The 23,113-nt window shown below is 38.9% G+C and overlaps 1 protein-coding gene across 5 annotated transcripts in view; it reads left to right on the top strand.

Annotated features, from left to right (window-relative positions):
* The window catches only part of ANKRD31 (ankyrin repeat domain 31), a 174,088-nt gene that overhangs the window by 84,389 nt on the left and 66,586 nt on the right, over positions 1–23,113 (top strand). For all 5 annotated transcript variants that reach the window (XM_084802696.1, XM_084802698.1, XM_084802697.1 and 2 more), the window contains 4 exons: positions 2,085–2,690; positions 4,819–5,093; positions 5,611–5,717; positions 14,890–15,032. In XM_084802696.1, the coding sequence (XP_084658822.1) occupies positions 2,085–2,690; positions 4,819–5,093; positions 5,611–5,717; positions 14,890–15,032 (1,131 nt within the window). The remainder of the gene's footprint in view (positions 1–2,084; positions 2,691–4,818; positions 5,094–5,610; positions 5,718–14,889; positions 15,033–23,113) is intronic.

The raw sequence follows: 23,113 nt of genomic DNA, 5'->3' as shown, positions 1-23,113 counted from the left end.
GCATCTGTGTCAGGTGACTGGTAGTATTGATCAAAGCTATTGCCTCTTCTCTGATATCTGTTTTTCACTGCCTATAGCAATAGTTCCCAATAGATTATCTGAAAAAATGTAAATAAACGTTTAATTTTAAATAAAAAATTTTAAAAATTTAAATAAAATATTTAAACAAACCATTGTGTCTTAGATCTTTATATATTTTGAAAAACTTTGTAGGAAAGCAATTTGATTAATTTTGTCTCACCAAAAAAATTTTCAGAAAAAATCAGTAAACTCTCTATGGCCTCCTCTTCTCTAAAGGGTGGCTACTGTTACACATTAGGTTCTGTGGGGCTGCTACTTGGTATGCCTTAGCATCTTGAATTGAATAAACATAAAAGACCTTTAAATAGTAGGGAACCCTTGAGATATGACTCAAATAACGAGTAGGATCCAGTTCTTAGATTTCTTATCTTATAAGAAAATTATAGTTAGCATTATAGATAAACAAAGATATCTTCTTAGGCTCTATATGCTGTAAACACGGGGAATGGTAGCAGAATATGCTAACTCTTACTTCTTTGATCCAACTTGGAACAAATTATTAGCAGTCTGAGGAGATAATAACTCATCTTGCCAGAGAGGCAGTGGGCATGTTGTGGGGGTGTCAATGTTGGGGGCCAGATGTGTTATTTTTGTTTCCTCTGATGAGAGGATGAGATGAGAGCCATACCCAAGCTGTACTAATAGGGCTTGGACTGAGCCTAGAGCATTTCTTTCTCTGTACTAACTCTCCCTAGTTCTAGGCCTGGAAGCTTCTAGCCCCCATGCAATCTAATCTATAACCCAAGCCTTGAAGGCTTCAGCTTCCAGCCTCCATCTGCTAACCTTGGCTTAGAATGCTTTCAGCCTCTGAGACTTAGTGCTGAATAAATTCACCCTTTCTAGCTCTTTCTGAACTCTTGTTGGCTGGTTCAACTTAGCTGCTCTGGCCCAAATTCCTCACCAAGCTGACAGGTTCAATTTGTCTTCTCTCTAGGCTTCAGACTGAATTGCTCTGCTTGGCCTCAAACTAACTCTGGCAATATGTTCTAATCTTCTGGTTCCTTCTCGTTCTCTAGCTTCTCTCTGCAACCTGTCCTTGTAAAACTGCCACACAGTCGGCTTGCCTACTACTCCTGCTGCCCTCGCTGCTCTCCCTGTGCTGCTCTCAGGAGAACCGGGTGCATCCTGTCTCTCACTCAGTCTGTTCTCATTCTCCAGCTCATCACGTTGGCTAGCACTCAACTAGATGCTACTTTCCAACATCGCTGCTTCCTTCTATAAACTAATCTTACTTTTGTTGTTTGGGATTAAAGATGTGTACCAACGGTGTGTCTGTATTCTAGCCGGATCACATGGACCTAGAAGGTCTTTAGATGTGATCTCTTGCCAGAGCAGCCATGTTGCTGGGTTAAAATTCCTCTACAGGAAGAACAGCCAAAGTGATTGAAAACTATACATTTCAATACCCATAAAATATATTATTTTCCTGAGTAGCATAATTGGGATAGCAACTTTAAGAGTGATTCTAATATTGGACATTGGAACCTTTGTAAGAACAAGAACAATCTGTTAGGGTATTGCCTTTGAAAATAACTCACTGGGGAAGTTGGGGTTTGTTTAGAATAACAAAACACAGGGTTATTAATTTAGAGTCAGGATTCATAGAACTTCATAGAATTGCACCCACATATCTTCCAGCTCCCTTCTGATTTTCTATTCTTTTTATTTTTTATTTCATATTTGCATATTCATTCAGAAAGTTATGACTGATAGAAAGAATTTTATATCATTATTTAAACTGTGAAGTATTGAGGTGATTTGTTAATTTAACTAATCAGAGCATCTGTCTCTTTTGTTGGAACAGATAATTAAAGCGTAGTTGAGATAATTTGTCATCTGTGATGACATTCAGGCATTACTAATTTTATATAGGAGAGTAGTAAGGAATATTATTTTTATTTATGGATGAAATAGACAGTTGGTAAAAATAAATCACTAACAAAATGAGCTATTAATCTCATTTTTAATTTTAAATGTTGCTTTGTGTTTTATGTAATACACAGGAACTAAGTGAAACCACAGATTCCCCTGAAATTAGTCTTCTCTCAGGTACTTCTCTTGTGGCGTCTGATTCAGTTGCACTAAAGGAGAAATCGTTAACAGAGCCAGTGAAGACCTTAGCAGTACCAGATACATTTTCTGAGCCTGGAAAGGAAGTAACACTGACCATGACATCCAAAGAAACCAAAGATGAAGAAAGCTCTCTTGAAACATTTGTGTCTGTTTTAGAAAGGTTACTAGAATCACCAGGAGGCACCCAAGAGCAAACACTGCTTGAAATAATGAATGACTCCAATCCTCAAGAGTTGTTGAACCCAGTGAGTTCTATGTCGTTCCCTTTGAATGCCTTGTCAGCGTACTATAGAGATGTGGCAGAAAACATGGAGGATGCTGCTGCAGCGTGTTACACAGATGTACTAGAAAACATGAAGGATGATGCTGCATTGCCAGCTGAATTGCTGGCAACCACCAACGCATTACCGGGTGACGAGGTAGGACCCATCTGTCAAGAACATGAGAAAAGCAGCGCTGTTAGCAGTGGAAATGAATGTTTACAAGTGCAGCCTACGGTGTCTCAAATAGATGAAGACTGCACACAAATAGAGCAGGTGAATTTCCTATCCTACCATTTAAACAGTTGGGGTTACCTAGGTTGTGGCACAACCGTCTGTCAGTAGGACAAGTGTATACGCACGCACACTATGAATATCTGAATCTGTTGTGTAGTGACCTAAAACAATCTTCGTTGTGCTAAATTCAAATCATCTCACCAGCTACCAACATTTAGAAGGTATTATGTAACTTTCATAGATAGACTGCTCCTTTTAGAAGTCCTGGGTAAAGTTTACAAGGAATTAAGCTAAAATTAGTTTCTCCTCAACTTACATAAGAAGGCATATCATTAGCTTTTTAGCATATAGTAAAGCATTTCTTACTAGAAGTCTCTCTCCTGTTCAGAATGTTACTTACTATATTTACCTAAGTACGGAGTAGATACTGACTTACCTATAGTTAGACACAGTGATTTGGGCTACTGGGTGTCAGAGGAAGAGTTAAGCCTTCTTTAAGCTCTGTTTGCATTTAGTGTATGAGTAAAGTGCTATAACGTGAGGTTTTATACTTTCTACAACACTGTGCCTGCAGGCCCTGTAGGTATGTAACAGGAGCCACATTCCCTTTTCATGTTGAGAGTTTGTATTCTCACTATTATAAAGTTAAATGCAAGTGTGGTGGTACATACTAGTAATACCAGCACCGGAGAGACTGGAGCAGCAGGGGCAGCAGTTCAAGAGTTCAAGGCCAGCCTGGGGACACAATAACACCTGCCACAGATCAGCCAAAACCAAAAGAACATAGCAGAGATTATAAGATTATTGTGCAGTATAGTAATTAAAGTCCCCGTAGGTCCACTCTCTAAACTGTTAATGGTTTGGTGCATCTTCAGTTACTTCTCTTCCATGTGCATTTCTTTCATTCAAAGGAGATTGCAATACAGGATGCATTGCAGCTTATTTTCAAATATAATATATGCTACTTATCTTTTTAGTGTGAGGAAACTTAGCACTTATAAATGAAATCTTTTAGATTACTAAATGATATGTAAGTGTTTTATATAAATATATTATAATTTAATCAATTAATAATAATGGAAACTTAGATTCCTTTTCTATTTCCTCTTGGCTATTAACAGAATATTTCATGTGCATCCCCAGGAAGATTTAGAGAAAACATGAGTTTATGTTGCAGCATACAAACCTGGAGTAATACCAGTGTAGTCTGGCCATCAGCTCTCCCATAGACGTTAGAAGATAAAGAAAAGAAAACAGAAAAAAAGGCACACTAATCAAGGAGATAAAGATTGTTAAATATTTTAGAATTCTAGTATAAGAAGAAGTAAAATGTAGAAAATATGATTAATACTGGTAAAGCAAACACAAGTTTTAGTGCATCTTCAAGTTTAAGAAGAGAAACCCTTTAATCTGTAGAACCGAATCAAGTGAAATACTCAGCTGTGATGAAAATGTTCACTATTTTATTTTGAGAAGCTTTGCATCTGGATCTGTAAAGTACCTCAAGAAGGATTAGGCGATGCATGTAAAATGTGAATGTCCTTGTAAAAGTTAGTCTATAGTAGATTATCAAGGAGAAATTGGAAGAATTCATGACATGCTATTGACCTCTGAAAATATGGAAATTATGTGTCACCTTGTCCCCTAAATGTCACTGCTTCTGTCAGTAGAGTACTAACTTGCACAGACCATTAATCTCTTCTTGACTGGTCTTTGTCATGTTCTTATGTGTGTGTCTTATTCTCTACTACTTACTTCCTGACAAATTAATGCATTAAAAAAGTGATCTTACGTTTGAATTTTAAGTTGAATATTGATGAAATAAGTTCTTTCTTTTTTTTCCCCCTTCTCCCCAACCCGGTCTCCTATGAAGCCCAAGCTGGCCTCAAACTCACAATTCTCCTGCCCCAGTTTTCCAAGTGCTGGGATTATAGACATGTGTCACTAAGACTAGCTGTTTGTTTTTCATAAGCTTAAAATCTATATTGTTCTTTAAAAAATATGATTATAAAATTTTCTCATTATGTTCATATATGGTTGTGAATTGTTACATTTTCGTCTTAAAGACATTTTAGTTTTAACAGAGTAGCAGATAAATTTTATTATTTTTGTTTTAATGTTGTAACTATTTGTGGATATATGTATATCCATATATATATCTTTATAGACAATAGAAGATGTAAAACCATTTAGCTTGCCAACATTGACTCATGAAAATGACACCTCTTATAAGCAACTAAACAATAAGGGAAGTTCAGACCCCCGGAAAAGTACCTCTGTCCTGGAAACACCACTAAGAAAATCATCTAGACTGGAAAAACTGAAAGCAAGCAGAGATGTGATGCATACAGATGTTGTATTGAAGACACCAGAAAGGATTTTATCAAAAACACTTAGCTATGAGGATCGAATAGATAGCAGTTTTTCAACTGATAATTTCAGGTATGCTTTTAAATTATATCTTTCTCACCAGATATGCTGCAAATTTAACTGGTAATTGGGTGCAGGAGGATGTTAGAGGCAGTATCAGCTCACCCCTAAGGAAAAAGCATTTTTATGTGGCTGTTTTTTATTTTACAGTTTTGATCAGTGCCCTACCTCATAACAAGTCTCTTTACCCCTCACACCCCTGCAAAGAGCCTGCCTCCTTTCCCCTACAAGGTGAATAGAGTGGATAGTGACATGCCAGCTTAGGAGTGAAGGGCAGGAAGCTCAGAATCCTTCTATTTGTAGGAAACTACACGTAAAGTAACAGAATTAAAAGACTGGCATGAGCTTGTCTCTCACAGAGTTAGCTATAGCTTACTTAGGCCCCATCTCCATGTTTAAGTTGCTTTGTCAATTGAGAATAAACCAGTAATTGTCTATGGGTTTTCAGTTTTTGTCAAAAATTAATGTGATTTTTCATGAAGGCTTATGGAAAATATTGCAATTATTTGATAAGTCCATTTTTTTAAAGAATGCAGGATTCTGCTTTAATGATTGGCAGTAAAAGGAAGGCTATGCATTCATCCAGATCCAAGAGTAAACAGATAAGGAAAAAGGAACATCGTAAAATTAAAAATGGTGAGACATGTTTTGAATATTTCATTTCTTTAAGTAGCTTATAGGAACAGAACTGAGCCTGGTGTAGTGGCGCACACCTTTAAAGCCAGCAGAGGCAGGCAGATCTCTGAGTTGAGGCCAACCTGGACTACAAAGAGAGTCCAGGACAGCCGGGACTACAGAAGAAACCCTGTCTTGAAAAACAAAAACAAAAAGCAAAAACAAAGCAAACAAACAAAAAGAAAAACTGAAGTAGAACAATTTATAATATGACCTCGATTGTGTTTATGAGTTAACTAACAATTTCAGTGATGGTAAGTAAGAGTTTTCCCACTAGCACACACAGCTCATTAGTAGCATAAGTGGGATTTGAGATTAAATGGCCCTTGGGGTAGTACATTTTCTATGGTTTTTACTATAGAGAGCAGCTAGAGAGTGCTTTCATAGTTGGGTGTATGGCTAGCATAGCAAAAGACTGCCAGTGCCTACCAAAAATATTAGGAAAGAAAAGAAGAGGGCAAATTATTAACAGGTTAATTATTAACTTATTCTGTTTTATATAACCTGCAATTAAACTAAAAAGTTCTATTACAATAAAATAATATAAAAACATTGGTTCCAAGTTATAGTGGACTTGACAAAATTAAAACATGAACTACACATTGCATCTGAGCTTTCTGAATTTGAAACTAATACTCTTGAGTGTATAAGAGAATACTTACATTCTTAGAAAATACATGTCAAGTATTAGTGATAAAATTTTTGTTATATAAAAGTCCCTTTGGCTGGAGAGATGGCTCAGTGGTTAAGAGCATTGTCTGTTCTTCCAGAGGTTTTGAGTTTAGCAATCACATCCTGGTTCACAGACATCGGGAGGCAGAGGCAGGTGGATTGCTGTGAGTTTGAGGCCAGCGTGGTCTACAAAGTGGGTCCAGGACAGCCAGGGCTACACAGAGAAACCCTGTCTTGAAAAACCAACCAAACAAACAAACAAAAAGTCTCTCATTATCATTCCAGCTATCTGTCTATGTACAGCAGATTATAGATAGGTAGGTGGGTGGATGGATGGATGGGTGGGTGGGTGGGTAGATAGATAGATAGATAGACAGACAGACAGATGAAAATGATTTAAAGTTGTGGTAAAATGTGTAACATTGAATCCTTTGCTTATATTTTTTAGTCAGATCAAACTTAGAGGCTATATCCTTAGAACATTATTCTCTTTACATACTTTTTCGGAAAGTCTGAAATTATTTCAAAATATAAACAAATTTAATAAACTGGAAAAATCTCCAAAATAGTATATCTCATATGTTAACTAGATAAGCAATGTAAGAGAAAATTATATATAATTATAGTAATTACAGTGCTGTAAAAAATAAGGAAACTACTACTTACGACAGTAAAACCTATGTCATACCTGTAAGAAGAAGGTCTGAAATTACTTCTGAGGTACCAAAAGGAGACTTGAGCAAATGGAAACGAGAAACTAGTTCTCAAGAACTTAAGGAATGTTCTTCTCTCTGTTACTTACAAGTGCATGAGGTCTCAATCAAAAGTGGGTTGGGGGGCTGAGAGGGTAGCTTAGTCAGTAAAACATTTGCCAAACCAATACAGGACCTGAGTTTAATTTCCAGCACTGCAGTGGTTTGAATAAGAATGGTGTTCATAGGCACACATATTTGAATGTTCAGTCATAGGACATATATTTGAAGTGTCAGATGCCCCCCTGCTTCCAGGCCTGAGGATCAGGATGTAGCTCTTAGCTACTGCTCCAGTGACATGTCTGCTGCTGTGGTCCTATGAAGTTCTAAGTCCACAATTAAGTGCTTTGCTTTGTAAGTGTTGCCTTGGTCACAGTGCCCCTTCATAGCCAAAGAACAGTGACTAAGACAAGAACATTCTTGTAATCCCTGCTCGTGGAGAGGCAGTGACAGGGAGATATGTGGGTGTTGATGGCCAAGTGTTTTATCAAATCCATTTGCTCTAGCTTCAGTGAGAAACCCCCATCTCAAAAACTGATTGTGCACAGACCCTTGACGTTGGCCTCTGGCTGGCCTCCACATACCCTTGCACATATCTGCCTGAACATGCACACACACACACATATGAAACTATAGGGGTGTGTGTGTGTCTGTGTGTGTGTGTGTGTTACATGCATGAATGTTTGTTGGTGTACATGCCTCTGCATGTGCATGCAGAAGCCAAAGCATCAGGTGTCTTACTTCGCCGCTCCGCATATTTTCTCCTTGGGACAGAATCTCTCACTGGCTGGGGAGCTTGCTGTTTCAGCTAGACTGGGTGGCTGGCAGGTCAACTTTCTTTTGCCTCCTAGTAGTGGGTTTTCTGGCATATGCAGCTATGTCTGTCTTTTTACATGGGTGGTAGGGATTTGAACTCAGGTCTTCATGATTGAAGAGCAATTACTCTTACCCATTGAATAATCTCTCTAGTTCCATATATATAGAGTTTTCTTTGCTTGTTTGTTGTTTTATTATTTTAATAGGGCTTTAGGGTAGCTATGAGAATGCTATAAAATGATACTAAATTTCAGAAAGAAAAATAAGTATTAAAAACCAGCAAAAAAATATTTAGAAAAGTTAAATCAGTGGTAGTGTGACAAGAATCTGTTCTGTGTAAATGATAACATTTTAGAAAACTACTGAAATTAAAGTTATTTGTCATGGTGTAGGACCAGACAGATAAATCAGTGAAATGGAAAAAAGGACTTAGATTTGACAAGCAGATACAATCGGAATATGATGGTGATGAATGATACAGTCCATATCCCAAAAGTATTGGTAAAAGGGACTAAGTGTTACATATAACATCCTCATTCTAAATTGAATTTTAGGCTGACCAAAGGTTTAAGTGAAAATTTTTGAAAGAGAGGTCAATCTTTCTCATAGTCTTAATATTGTGAAAAGTCCAAATCCTTTAAAAGAATTATTCAAACCAAGAGCTAAGATAGGAAAGAAAAATTCATTGAAATACATTCTACAGAAGATCCAACGTGAAACAGGAGAACTCTTAGTGATGCGACACAAAGGCTACAGTGCAGTAGTGTGGAACAGACTCTCCGGAAATAGTCACTACAAAGAGGGAGGCTGTTGTCTGTGACTGTGATGACTGATTTACCACGATATCCTTGTCTCCAAACTCACTGAGTTGTAAACATTAATTAGTGTGATTTTTACATGTCAAAATACTAATACCTAAAAACCTTACTACTAATACTGGCCTTAAATTTGAAAATTACTCACTGCAACTTATTATCATAACAACCTCAAAAGGAAAAACTACATAGATTATTTCATCAGATGTAAAAAAGCACTTGATAACATCAGATATTCACTTCTGGTTAAAAATTACAGTGGACATGCATAGAGGAGGATTTCCTCAACCTGACAAATATCGTATAGCTACTATCTTCATTGATGAAATAATAAGTGTTTCCTCTTGTCTTGGTCAGGGTTCTGTGGGTGGGACAAAGCCCTACGACCAAAAGCAACTAGGGGAGGGAAGGAGTTTTGTCTTACTTTGCTTTGGTTTCTCATGTTCCAATCCTCAGGTCACAATCTATTACAAAGGGAAGTCAGGGCAGGAAGCTGGACTCAGGAGCTGAAGCAGAAGCTGTGGAGACACACTGCTTCCTGTCTTGTTCCCCATGGATTTTCCAGCCTGCTTTCTTACATAACTTCCTATGTAGCCCAGGGTGGCCCCATCCACAGGGAGCTGGACCTTCCCACGTGATCATCAGTGAAGAAAATGTTGCACAGCCTTGCTCACAGGGCAGTCTGCTGGGCGCATTTTCTCAATTGAGATTCCCTCTTCCCTCCAGCGTGTGTCATGTTGATAAACTAGCTCAACTAAACTTAAACTAAACTAAAATAAGCAGGAAACCCCCTAATAATACCACTAACAAAAATACCTAGTCTTACCACTTCTATTTCTGTTGAACATTGAACCGTTCTAGATAATTATTTTATAGAAAAACAAAAGCAACAGTATTAGAAGTAAGAGTATTTTAGTCACAAATAACACAATCATCTGTGCTAAAAATCTGAGGAGATCTATAATAAAAGCTACTTTACCTATAGAACTGTTAGCCAAAATTAACTATTTCTTCTGTAAGTTCCTTTGGTCATGTTATTTTTTCATAGCAACAGGAAAGCAACCAACATAGTTTCTATAATCTAGTGTAGCAAAGTTTCAGGACACAAACATATGTGAATATCCTTATATATTATAGCATTAAATAAAGTGCAAATTTAAAACCATTATAATAAAGCATGTATGTAAGGATAATTGTTTTTAAGGTCAGAGATAGATCACTAAAGCCTACAAAACAAAACAAAAAGCAGAGAAATCAAGGGAAATTTGATGGAGAGAAGTGGACTTTACTTCTCAAATCTAATTAAAACCCACGCAGAGACTGTTCTGTTGTGTCGCCCTGCCCCCACCCCAGTGTATGTGCGGCGGTGTGGTGGGGGTCGTAGGCAGAGGGAAAGGTGCACATGTGCAGCACGTGTCCAGGCCCCCGGATGGCCTCCAGCATCATTCCTCAGGTAATGTCCACTTTCTGAAACAGGATCTCACTGGCCTGGAACCTGCAGTAAAGCTCAGCTGCCTGACCACAAGTCCCAGGACCCACAGGCGCTGCCATCCTGGATCAAACCCAGGCTCTTGTGCTTGCTAGGCAAGTACTCTGCTGACTGAACCATCACTAACCTCCCCTCCCTTCCCCTCCCCTCTCAGTTTTACTTTCCTTTCATAAAATCACTGAGTCATTTTGTTTTTAAAAGCAGAAGACTTAGAACAGCAAAATTCCCAAAAATAAAATTTGAGAGCTACCATGATCAGACAAAGAATTATGTAGCTATAATAGTAACAATAGCATGATGTTGACATCAAGATAGGGAAATAGATCAAGGAAATAAAATACAGTCTGGAAATATAGTCATACAAAACTACATTTTCTGAAGTAGAAGGACAATGTAAATAAATGGATATTCATATGCAACAAAATATTACTGCTTGTATATTTTTAAAGGAGTGTTGAATTTTACTTGGGTTGACTAGTTACTTGAAGATTTAATTTTTCAATACTTTGTTAAAATCTTGATCGGCAGGTATAGTGTTGGGCCCTGCAGAAGTGATTTCATGAGACATGACCATTCTGTGCGCTCTCTCAAATGCCCACCTAGCTAGTCTCCACCTCCCCAGCTCTTGGGTCACAGGCATATGCCATTGTGTCTGGCTTTTACATGGATGCTAGGGATCGAACTCAGGTCCACATGCTTGCACAGCAAGCACCTTACCTTGGAGCCATTTCCCCAGCCCAAGGGTGCTCTTATATAAAAACAGTTTATTTATATAATGATTCAGGGACCTCCTTGTGTAGATTTCTGGTACCTTTCTTTATTTTCTCATTTGTGGTGCCCCACTTGGCAAATTATACAACCATCTCAATCTCTGATTCTATTTTCTAAGATTAGTGGGTTCACCTTACTTTGTAAAACCCTTCCCTTGTACCACTATGCTCTGAAAATTCATCTGAACAAAAAGCCACAGGGACCTTGGGGCTTACTGCATTCATATTCTACCCCTACGGCCAATTCTAAAATGCCAACTTTCTTGTTTGTAACAAGGTCTTACACTTATTTTGTCTGTTTTTCTGCTTTGTTTCCCTTAAGAGGACAAGTGACAGGGCAGAAAGGTTTTTCACAGCTTAATGTTCACTGAGAAATTGTTTATGCTTGTGTCTTCATTTGCTTCTTTTAATGAATTATATAATTATAATAGCAAGTACAACTAAAACACATATTTTGGAACATGCACCATTGTTTCCTGGTAGGAATACATATTATCTATGGGAGGATGTTTGTATTCTTCAGTATAAGAACAATAGTCTCTCATGTTCAGCAATTAGGGTAGTCTGTCTGCCTCCCTTCTTCCCTCCCTCCCTCTTTCCCTCCCTCCCTCCCTCCCTCTCTCTTTTCTTCCCTTCCTCCCAACCTTCCTTCTTTCTTCTTGCCCCCCTTATAGCAAGACCTAATAGAGGCAGCAAAATAAAAGGAAAATTATTGAAATTACAGAAAAAGTCTTGCACTATTCAGTTATCTTTATACAGTTTTGTTTGTTTGTTTGTTTGTTTGTTGTTTGTCCAGGCTAGTCTAGAGTGTTCTGTGTAGTTTAAGCTAGCCTGGAGCTCATGGTTTTCCTGCTGGGTTATCGGATTGTCCCCATTTCTGGTTCATTGTTATCAACTTTATAGATCAAGGAGGCTGGCTAGATCAGAATTGGAAAAGCCTTTTTTTCCCCAGACTTCCTTCCTGCTGGGGTACCGAACTGTGCCTATTTCTGCTTCATTACTATCAAGTTTTTAAATGGAGGGGGGCGGGAGGGTGATTAGCTAGATAAAATAACTATCTTGAAATTCAAGAAATCCATAGAGTATCATCCCCAAGAAGTGACTGGGTTTGGAGAATACATGGGAGGAGTTAGTTTTAGTATTTTAAGAGGCACAGTTGAGAATTAGTACTTGGTTTAGTTTTAATTGAGTATCATGACTTAGCAAATCAAAACTGTTGCAAAAATGGAGATTGTAATTCTTTTTTTTTTAGTTTGAAGTTAGCAATTTTCATTAAAGAAAAATTTTAACAGGGTTGAAGAGATGGCTCAGTAGTTAAGAGCACTGGCTGCTCTTCCAAAGGGCCTAGGTTGCATTCCTTGCACCCACAGGGCAGCTCACAGTTGTTTGTAACTCCAGTCTTAGAGGATAAAGGTCTATCAAGCTTACTGCTTTTCTCAGAGAATCAACTCTGTTTAATTGATTCTTTGTATTTTTGTAGAGGAAAAAAATTACAAGTAATATACTTAATGATTTAGATATTCTTTTTTAGCATACACATTTATTTTATTACATATGAATAAAACAAACTACATACAGCAGAGAGAACCATGAGATCATCATGAGTCATATAAACATTACATTCATACTGATTCGGCTATTTGTATTTGTCAAACTTAAACATCTTTCCTATGTTGTTGGGTCTAAGTTTATGAATGAAATTCAATATCTATTATATCTCATCTCTATTAACTTAAATCCTTTATCTTGATCTAAGAAAATCTTATCCCCTAACCAACTAAACTTGATTGTAAAAGTAAACTATCTGGTCTTCAACCCTCCTCAGAGACTTGAGAAGGAATAAAACTTAAATGCCTGAGTGAACCGGTAGTGCAGGTTGGCAGCTTCCACAATGAAAAACATGACTGAGACAGTTTGCTGCCTGAACAGTCACCCAACACTCTCAGTAACATTGAGCCTCATCTTCAGCCTTCTAGCCCAGTATCTCTGCTAGACTTACTTGTGAGGCAGGAACTATTGAGGACTTGCTTACCCTGTCTTGGCACAGTTCGGCCATCAACTCTGCCTGCATCTAAGGTTGCCCATTTTTAGGCAGACTTCTGTCTGTGGCAGAAATGAGGACATTTTCCCAGTGGCTTGTTTGCCACATTTGAAGCCAACTCCATAAGGAGGTTCTTTGATGCTCATAATCTTCTTTGAGGTTAGCTGTCTTTTTTAAGGCCCCATAGTTTATTGTTTTGGGGAAACTACTATCGTGATGTTTGTATTAATGGTTTCTCAGTTGAGTTGACTTTCCTCTTGATGGAACATTGGAGAATATTTGCAAATATTTTTAATGATTATTACAGAAATAGGAGATCTCTCTTCAGTCCAGGAGGCTAAAGGCCAGAAAATTCAACAAAAATGAAATTTCCAGTCTAAATATTTCAATGCTAGATTGAGACCTAAGTTGCAAGTTAAGTATGGTTTTAACATTTTTTTTATTTTATTACATCTATCATAATTTATTAGAATTTAATAATTATTAGCAACATACTATTACCTCTGACTAACAAAGAAGATGGTATTTATAGAAAGACATTGTATATATGGTTTGTTAGTTAAATTACTATAAATATAAATAGCTGTTTTTATAAATAAAGGTGAAAGTATGCCTTTTATCTCACATACATGTGGTCTGCTGGATGAGATATTCTAATTCCTTGAATTAGAAATAAGGTTTTTTCTTTCTTCTCTGCAGAAAGTAGCCTGTAAACAATCTCTGTTAGTTGATAACTGACCTGTAGGGATTGTTTTTATTTTGGAAAATTAAGAATGCTTTTACAAGAGGACCCAAGTTCAGCTCCAGGCACCCATATCAGGCAGTTGCAACTCCCTGTAACTTTAAGTCTAGGTGTCTTTAGTGCCTTTGACTTCCATGGGCATTCATATGTACATACCCACAGAAAGATGTATGTACACATACATAATTAAAAATAAAATATTTGCCTCCTTTTTATGTTCTGTCATTGCAGGGTTAAGAATTTGATTTTTGTTTTCATTCCTCCTCCTCTTTTTATTTTCAAGATTTATTTATTTATTTATTATACAGTGCTCTGCCTGCATGTATAGCTGCACACCAGAAGAGGGCGTCAGATCACATTATAGATGGTTGTGAGCCACCATGTGGTTGCTGGTAATTGAACTCAGGACGTCCAGAATAGCAGGCAGTGCGTTTAACCTCTGAGCCATTTCTCCAGCCCTCCCCCTGCTTCTTCCTTTCTTTTTAAGATAAGGTTTTATGTAGCTCAATTTGGCCTCAAACTTGTTATGTATCAAAGGGTAGCTTTGAAACGTTACTATGTTCTTCTGCCCTTACTCCCCATGTGCATGGATTCCAGGCACACACAACCATGTCTGGCTTTATTGAACCCAAGTCCTTGTGCATGCCAGGCACGCACTATACACTGTGTTACATTCCCAACCATCTTTGAATCCACTAAATAATATAAAATACTTTTATGGAGATGTTATATGATCTTCTCTAATTAGAATACATTTAAACACGTGTGGGCTTGCATGTGTGCATGCGTGTGTATTTCTGTGTTAAGGCTGTGTGCATGTAAAGGTAAGTGCCCATAAAGACACATTGGACCTCCTACAACTAGAGCTAAAGTAGTTGTGAGTGCTGGGAAGCAAACCCAGGTCTTCTGCAGGAGGGGTATGTGCTCTTGATGGCTTAGACAGCTCTTGAGCTCCTGGAATTGTTTTGCTTTTTTAAAAGAGAAGGCTTGAAATATTATTAAGATGTCAAATAAAAATGTCTTTTTTGTATAATAGATTGGACAGCCCTCCATGAAGCCAGTGCAGGAGGATACTATGAGACAGTAAGTGAATTATTAAAGGGTGGAGCCGATGTGAATGTCAAAGGAAAGTGCCAGATTACTCCCCTACACGATGCTGTGATGAATGGACATTATAAGGTACTTTATTAATTTTTTTTATTGAACACACACAATACTTATAAACATGGATGCTCTCTGATACCACACAAGTGGAAAGCAAGTTTGAGTTAATTTACTAATGAATACTCAGAATTTAAAAAAAAATTACCTTGTGGTATTTACCATTATGCCCAATATGGTGGAAACCATTTTGCACTTTATTTGGTGATATTTTTTATGTGGTCATTTGAAACACAGCTTGATATTATTTTCCAGGGTGGCCTTGAGCTCCTAGGCTCAAGGTCTCTTCCTGCCTCAGCCTTCTGAGTAGCTGAGACAACATGCCATTTTAACATACTCTTTGGATATAATAATACAGAACACTTTTGTTATGTGCTTTGTTGTCATTGTGTACTTCCTTAAAGCTCTTTTCATACAATGACCTGAAGGTTTTCAAAGAACGTTTTCTTCTATAAAGTGTCACACAGTGCTGTTCAGTCCAATAGGAACCCAATATAACCTTGTGGACTCTAGTGGAACATTCAAGATCATCCCAGGGCAGGAGAATCCCAGAGCTAATAATGGTTACCTGCATGAACAGGCTTTGCTGAAGATGTCTGTTCCTCATCCGCCTGCTCCTGCTCCTCCATTTTTCCCTCCTTGTCCTCTTCCTTCCTCCCCCCTTCTCCCTCCCCTCTTCTTTGCCGCTTCCTGTTTTTTGTAGTGCTATGCATCCTCTCGAGGGCCTTGCTCATGCTAGTAAAGTACATTAGCACTGAGCTATAACCCCACTCCCTGAACCTACTCAACTGTTTATTTCAGGCATGAGAAGTTATTTTTAGATTTAAAGCTTCTAGGGTAGGAAAGGGGGTTAATCAGTTGACCCTGGTACGATCTTTGTAATTTTATAACATATACCAAACATAGAGGTGGAACAGGCTTATAGGAGCTTAGGCATATTTATTCATAGTGCAGAAGAGTGTTTAAGGAGAATGTAGAGTGTTGCTTACTTTGATGATGTATTTTATAATCGTGGGGGGGACACCATTTGTAGAAAACTGCGGAAAGAGAGTTCCACATGGGACATAGTTTAATGGCTAGAAGGATGACAGTATGGCGGTTTCTGTCCTTTCTTTTTTCAAAGATGGCATCTAATTCAGTCTCCTTTCTCCCAACCCAACCCTTTGTAACTATTTATCTGATTTCTATTGTAGTTCTAACTTTTAGAATGTCAGGCAGTATGTATTCTTTTGTGTTCTCCTTTTAAAACAGCGTAATGCTTTTAAACATTCATCCATGTTGTCTGTTGTCAGATAGTGAGTATCTTTTTATTCCTGAGTAATACTCCACTCCAAGGTTACCTGGGTTGTGTGTTTGGCTGTTACAAGTAAAGCTGCTATCAGTGGTTAAAAATAGAATGTCAGATGATGAAAATCCATAGGAAAGTTTTAAGATCAGTCCACTATTTCTGTAATACTCCTCCCGCAAAAAACAGAGCCTAATTCCCCTCCAAGGAATGAAGAATGGCATTTTAGTGATTTGCTTCTGCCTAGTAAGACATGGCAATGATGGCAGTGTGTAGTTTCTAAAATTATGTTAAGAAATTCTGGACCTTATTTGTAATAGCCAGAACCTGGAAACAACCTAAATGTCCCTCAGTTGAAGAATGAATAAAGAAACTGTGGTATATTTACACAATGGAATACTACTCAGCTATTAAAAACAAGGAAATCCCAAAATTTGTGGGCAAATGGATGGAACTAGAAATGATCATAATGAGTGAGTTGACCCAGAAGCAGAAAGACTCACATGGTATATACTCACTTAAATTGGGCACTAGCCCAAAAAGCATGTCCCCATGAAAGTCTTCACTTACCAGGAGATTGGGATAGATGTGAGGACCTCCCACTGGCGCTCTAGGTAAGAGAAATATAGGAGATGGGGAAATAGAAGGACCCAAATGGTCCTAGAAACCTACAAGAAGAACATCGTGATGGGTGGATCGGGACCCAGGGCAGTCTACTCAAACTACTGCACTAACCAAGGACAATACAACCAGTAAACATCGAACCCCTACTCTGATCTAGCCAATGGACAGGACATTCTCCATAGTTATGTGAAGAGTGGGGACTGACCCTGACATGAACTCTGGTGCCCCATATTTGACCACCTTTCCTTGGTGGGGAGGCCTGGTGGCATTCAAAAAAAGAATAAGCAGGCTACCAAGATGAGACTTGATAGCCTATGACCATATAGTGGGGGAGGAGGTCCCCTTTAGTTATAGACCTAGGGGAGGGGAATGGGGTGAAAGCAGGATGGAGGGAGGAACAGGAGGATACAAGTGAGGGGATAACAATTGAGTTGTAATCTGAATAAATTAGTAAAATAAAATTAAAAAAAGAAATACTGGAGCTGTTTTCATATTCTTTGTCCTGACTTACTGACTAAAGAAGGTTATAGACACCCAAGCAGCTGTGTGGAGCAGCCCATGTGGCAATGACTCCTTCTGCCTACAGCCAGGTTACCCAGACATTTTAGAAAAAGGTGCTCCAAACCAAATAACCCAATAGAGAAATGGGGCTCAGAACTAAACAGAGAATTCTCAACAGAGGAATATCAAATGGCTGAGAAACACTTAAAGAAATGCTCGACCTCCTTAGTCATCAGAGAAATGCAAATCAAAACGACACTGAGATTCCATCTTACACCCATCAGAATGGCTAAGATCAATAACTCAACTGACACCACATGCTGGCGAGGATGTGGAGAAAGAGGAACACTCCTTCATTGCTGGTGGGAATGCAAACTAGTACAACCACTTTGGAAATCTATCTGGCACTTTCTCAGAAAAATGGGAATAGGGCTTCCTCAAGACCCAGCTATTCCACTCCTTGGAATATACCCAGAAGATGCACTACCACACAACAGGGACATATGCTCAACCATGTTCATAGCTGCCTTATTCATAATAGCCAGAACATGGAAACAACCTACGTGTCCCTCAGTAGAAGAATGGATAAAGAAACTGTGGTACATCTACACTATGGAATACTACTTAGCTATTAAAAACAAGGAATTTCCGAAATTTGTGGACAAATGGATTGAACTAGAAATTATCATAATGAGTGAGTTCACACAGAAGCAAAAAGAGCTAAATGGTATATACTCACTTATATTGAGACACTAGTCCAAGGTGTACGTCCCCATGAAAAACTGTACCTACCAGGAAAGTGGGTCAGAGGGGAGGATACCCTATTGAGACTTTAGGTGTGAGAAGCCTGGGAGAATGAGGAAATAGAAGGATCCAGTGGGTCCTGAAAAATTACAGACGGGTCTGGGCCCTGGGATCCTCCGCAAACTATGGCAACAGCCAAGGAAAATATAGGCAGTAAAGTTCGAACCCCTACCCAGACTAGCCGATGGACAGGACATTCTCCACCGTTAAGTGGAGAGGGAGATCTGACTTTCACACAAACTCTGGTGTCCCATATTTGACCAGGTCCCTTGGATGGAGACGCCTGGTGGCACTCAGAGGAAGGATAATAGGTCACCAAGGAGAGACTTGATACCCTATGAACATATACAGGGGGAGGAGGTCCCCCTCAGTCACAGACATAGGGGAGGGGAGTTGGGGGGAAGCGGGAGGAAGGGAAGAATGGGAGGAAACAAGGGACGGGCTAACAACTGAGATGTAATATGAATAAATTAATAAAGAAAAGAAAAAGGTGCTCCAGCCCCAGACAGGACTTTGTATGACTGTGTCTAGCCAGCAGCCTGACTCCGTGAAAGGCTGTTGGACAAACTATCCACCTAGGCCATTCTCAAATTCCTGATTCACATACTGTGAGAGTGTGCGTTCTTAGTGTTATCCTAAGTCACTAAATTTTGAGGGGATTTTTTTTGGTAGCAGCAGTTATTGAATATACAATAACACTATTCAGGGAAAGTTTGCTTAATTGCCACCCTTGACAGTTTCTATCTGAACGATATGTGAAGAACCAGATATAAATTCGTTGGCTTCTTCCTGTGACTGGCTTATGTGTAAAACTAATTTTGTCTACAGTTGCTTCGTTTTTATATCTATCATTAAACCCCCACTGTAAAGTAGTTTAAAGAAGACTCAGCACATTGCTGATTCATCTTTAAAGGGTTTATGTTTCTCCTCCATGTGCTACCTCCTTCCCTGTTAGTATGTGCCCTCTGTTGTAACTGCCAGAATTTACGCTTTCAGAGCTATAAGTTTTTTACTACTTTATTTTATAGACTGTGATGACCCACAGGAGATACTTACTGACTAAGCTAATTAAAAGGCTCAAGGTTTTTTGTTTTGGTTTGGTTTGGTTTTTTATTGTAGGCCAGACCAAGGGCAGGCCTGTGCTCTGAAAAGTCTCTTGATACCCAAGCTCAGGGATGCAGTTTGTGAAGACAAAACTCACAAAGACCATAATTTACATTAGAGTTAAAGTCAGAGTAGCCTTGAAATGCTCATTTCTGGCAGAGAATCGCATGGTGTTATCTTAGATATAATGTGCCAATTCTTTTTGTTAATACATCTGGACCATGGTCAAGGGCATGGAAAGCTCAAATGTACTGCCAAGGCAGACATGACTATTGAGGGAAAGGGGGAGGGGCAGAGGGCCGAAGACTGTCTAAGAACAGACCTCTTGAAATAAAATCTCCAGATGACGACAGTAGTAATAATGAGTAAATATTAGCAAAAGCGTAGGGTTAGGAAAAGTTTCTAGTGCCCGTAATATTGGATCAGTTTGGTGTCTGTGGTTTCTGTGTCTAAGAACCGTTAGCAGTGCTGTTACTGCTGTCGTCATCATCACTTACAGCATGTGCATGTGCATCTCATTGTGCCATTATTTCAAGTATAGTTAGATCCTGTCTTTGTGTAGGCTGGACAGAGAGAAACGGGTTTTCAACTCAAACTGGTGCTGTTGACCCTTATTTCTTTGTAAATTAAGGTTAAAAGACTTGTTGGTTTTTCTTTAATTGAATTTTCTTTAAATTTAATTTTAATTTACATATCCACTTTACATCCCCATAACCCCTTCCTCCTCTTCCCCTGGTCCCTCCCTCCCACCTTCTTCCCCCTCTCTCCCTCTCTCTGTCCTAGGAAAGGAGAGCCCCCCCACAACCCACCCCAACACATCAAGTTGCATCAGGGCTGAGTTCTTCCTCATCCTCTGAGATAAGGCAAGGCTGTCCAGTTAGGGCAAAGTGACTGCAAGTACACAACAGAGTCCATGTCATAGACAGCACTTGCTCAGCTTACTAGGGGACTCACATGAGGATCAAACTGCCCATGGTTGCGTTAGTGTGGTAACCTGCTTAAACCTTTTGTATAACCATAGCCTCTCCTTTGAGTCCTACTTTAGTTCTTAGGATAACAGTAGCTCCTTTGTTAGCACCTACTTTCACTTTTAGCATAACAGAAGACAGTTTTCCTTTAAGTCTCCATTTTGATCATAGGATGAAATGAAGTTCAAGTTCAAAGGCTCTGCCTGCTAGAGAAAAGAATATCCTTTACTTACAAATCAATAGTTGAGTACTTGCTGCCTAGATAAAACAATAGATGGTACATGCATGTTCTGCTTGAGTTAAGGTAAATGTATGTTCTGTTAGAGTTAAACCATAACTCCCTGCTATGTTCTTTTCTCCTGGAAAGCTAGAAAGCCCCCAAGAGCTCCTCTATCTTAAAATCCCAGCCAATCAACTTAAAATGCTTTGTCTAGCTACCTAGATACAATGAACATAAGACAAAAATTAATTCTTCTTGCTTAGATGAACATAACCTGGAATAGAAATGATTTTTCCTGCTTGTTTGTGGTTTTTTACTTTAAAAATTCACTTTGAGAATGGCTCAGGGTCACAGTCTGGCTCCCGAGCCCAGATTGTGTCCCTGACCAGTCAGTTTTGATTAGTGTTCAATACATTTCTATCAATCCAAGTCTGGTGTTTGTGTGGTCAGTGTGCAGTTATTCCTGAACCCTAACAGTAGGGGCCTAGGTCCAGACCACGCCTGCTCTTTGGTTGCTGCTTCTCTTTAAGCCTCCATGGGTCTAGGTTAGTTGGCTCTGTTGGTCTTCTTGCAGCGTTCTTGTCCCCACTGGTTCCTCCTATTCCTCCCTCCTACTCTTCCACAGGACTCCCCAAGCTCGCCTAATGCTTGGCTGTGTCTCCCAGCATCTGATTCGATCAGCTGCTGGGGGAGCCTATCAGACAATGGTTAAGCTAGGCTGCTGTTTGTAAACATAGCAGAGTTTACTTAATTGGTGTCAGTGGTTGGCTCTCCTCTATGGGGTAGGTCTCATGGGCCAGTTGTTGTTTGGACATTTCCCTCAGTCTCTGCTCCATCTTTATCTCTGCACATCTTGTAGGCATAATAAATTTCAGTTTGAAGATTTTGTTAAGAAGGTGGCCTCCTCAGTCTCTGTGTCCCCTGCTGCCAGCTAGAGACATCCCCATATCCTTCCTGTAGCCTACCTTAAATTCATGTTAACTAATTACAGCAAAAGATGAAAGTATGAAACATATAAAATATTAGCTGTAGATCACATATCTCAAGCCACTCCGTCTAAGTTAACTTCCAGTTTAAGGAAATATAGAAAAATAAATGTTTTCAGAAAGATGTAATAAACTTATCAGGACATCTATAAGAAAAAATGGCATAATTATTGCAAAAAATAAGTACTTAAAGACAATTGGAAAGTAAGAGGAAAGAGTATGTGAGCCACTATTGGAACATATGTTTTTGGGCAGTTTGGAGAATAAGAATATGCACTAGGTACTGGATGAATGATATTAGTTATATATGGTTGGCCCTATAATCATGGTCATGTGAGAGTCCTTGGAGATCACACTGAAATATTTAGAGGTGAAATGTCACTGTCTTTACAACCACTTACTTAAGAAGTTATTCACTTCTGTTTATACTTATACTTAAATATGTTTATACAGATATGTGTATACATGTATGAAATGGGGGGAAGTGTTAATTGTTGATCAGATAAAGGATATATAAATATCCATTGTTTGTTTGTCTGTCTGTCTGCTTTCGAGACAGGGTCTCTACAGAGCCCTGGTTGTTCTGGAACTCATTATGCATTCCAGGGTGGCCTCAAACTCACCTGCCTTGGCCTCCTGGGTGCTGGGAATTGTGCCAACATGTCAGGTTCCCATTGTGTTTTTGTTTCAACATTTTGCATTATTGAAAGCTTTTGAAGTAACATATTGAGGAAAGTTATCTATGAGGGAAAAACTAGTAGGATTCATTTTATTTTTTAAAAAAATATATGTATGTATTATTTAAAAATTTTGAGTGCTCTATCTGTATGTATACCTGCATGCCCGAAAAGGGAATCAGATCACACCATAGATGGTCGTGAGCCACCATGTGGTTGCCAGGGATTTGAACTCAGGGCCTCTTGAAGAGCACACAGAGCTCTTAACCACTGAGCCATCTTTCTAGCCCAGGACTCATTTTAAAATCATATTCATTGACATATAATTGATATGCTATAAAGTTTGTTCATAAAAGGTGTAGCTGGAACTGCATGTGGTGGCACATGCCTTTAATTCCAGCACTCAGGGAGGCAGAGGCAGGCAGATCTCTGTGACTTTGAAGCCAGCCTGGTTTACAAAGCCAGTTTAGGATAACCAGGGCTACACAGAGAAACCTTGTCCCAAAAAGAAACAAACAAAAAAAGAAGTGTAGCTGGACTTGGTCTATTCACAGAATTTGGTAACCATCACTATGGTACATTTTTCAATATTAATTTATTTATTTATTTGGATTTTTCAAGTCAGGGTTTTACTATGTAGCCTTGGCTGTCCTAGACTCGCTTCGTAGACCAGGCTGGCCTCGAACTCAGAGAGATCCAACTGCTTCTGACTTCCTGAGTGCTGAGATTAAAGGCGTGCGCCACCACACTCAGCTAATAAGTTTTTAATACTAAAGGAAAACCTTTGTTCTTTAGCTGGCACTCCCTACTGACCCCAAGCGTCCAACCATTATCTGCCGTCTGTCTCATGATCAGACCAAAGTCGTGGGCTTAGTGGAGAAAGACAAAGGGAAAGTGGCCTTCTCACAACATATCCTCCCTTTCCCTTCT

This window comes from Acomys minous, assembly GCF_964271855.1.
Source record: "Acomys minous genome assembly, chromosome: 11".
Lineage (NCBI taxonomy): Eukaryota > Metazoa > Chordata > Mammalia > Rodentia > Muridae > Acomys > Acomys minous.
Note: the sequence above shows the minus strand (reverse complement) of the source record. Positions and strands in the feature narration are given on the sequence as shown.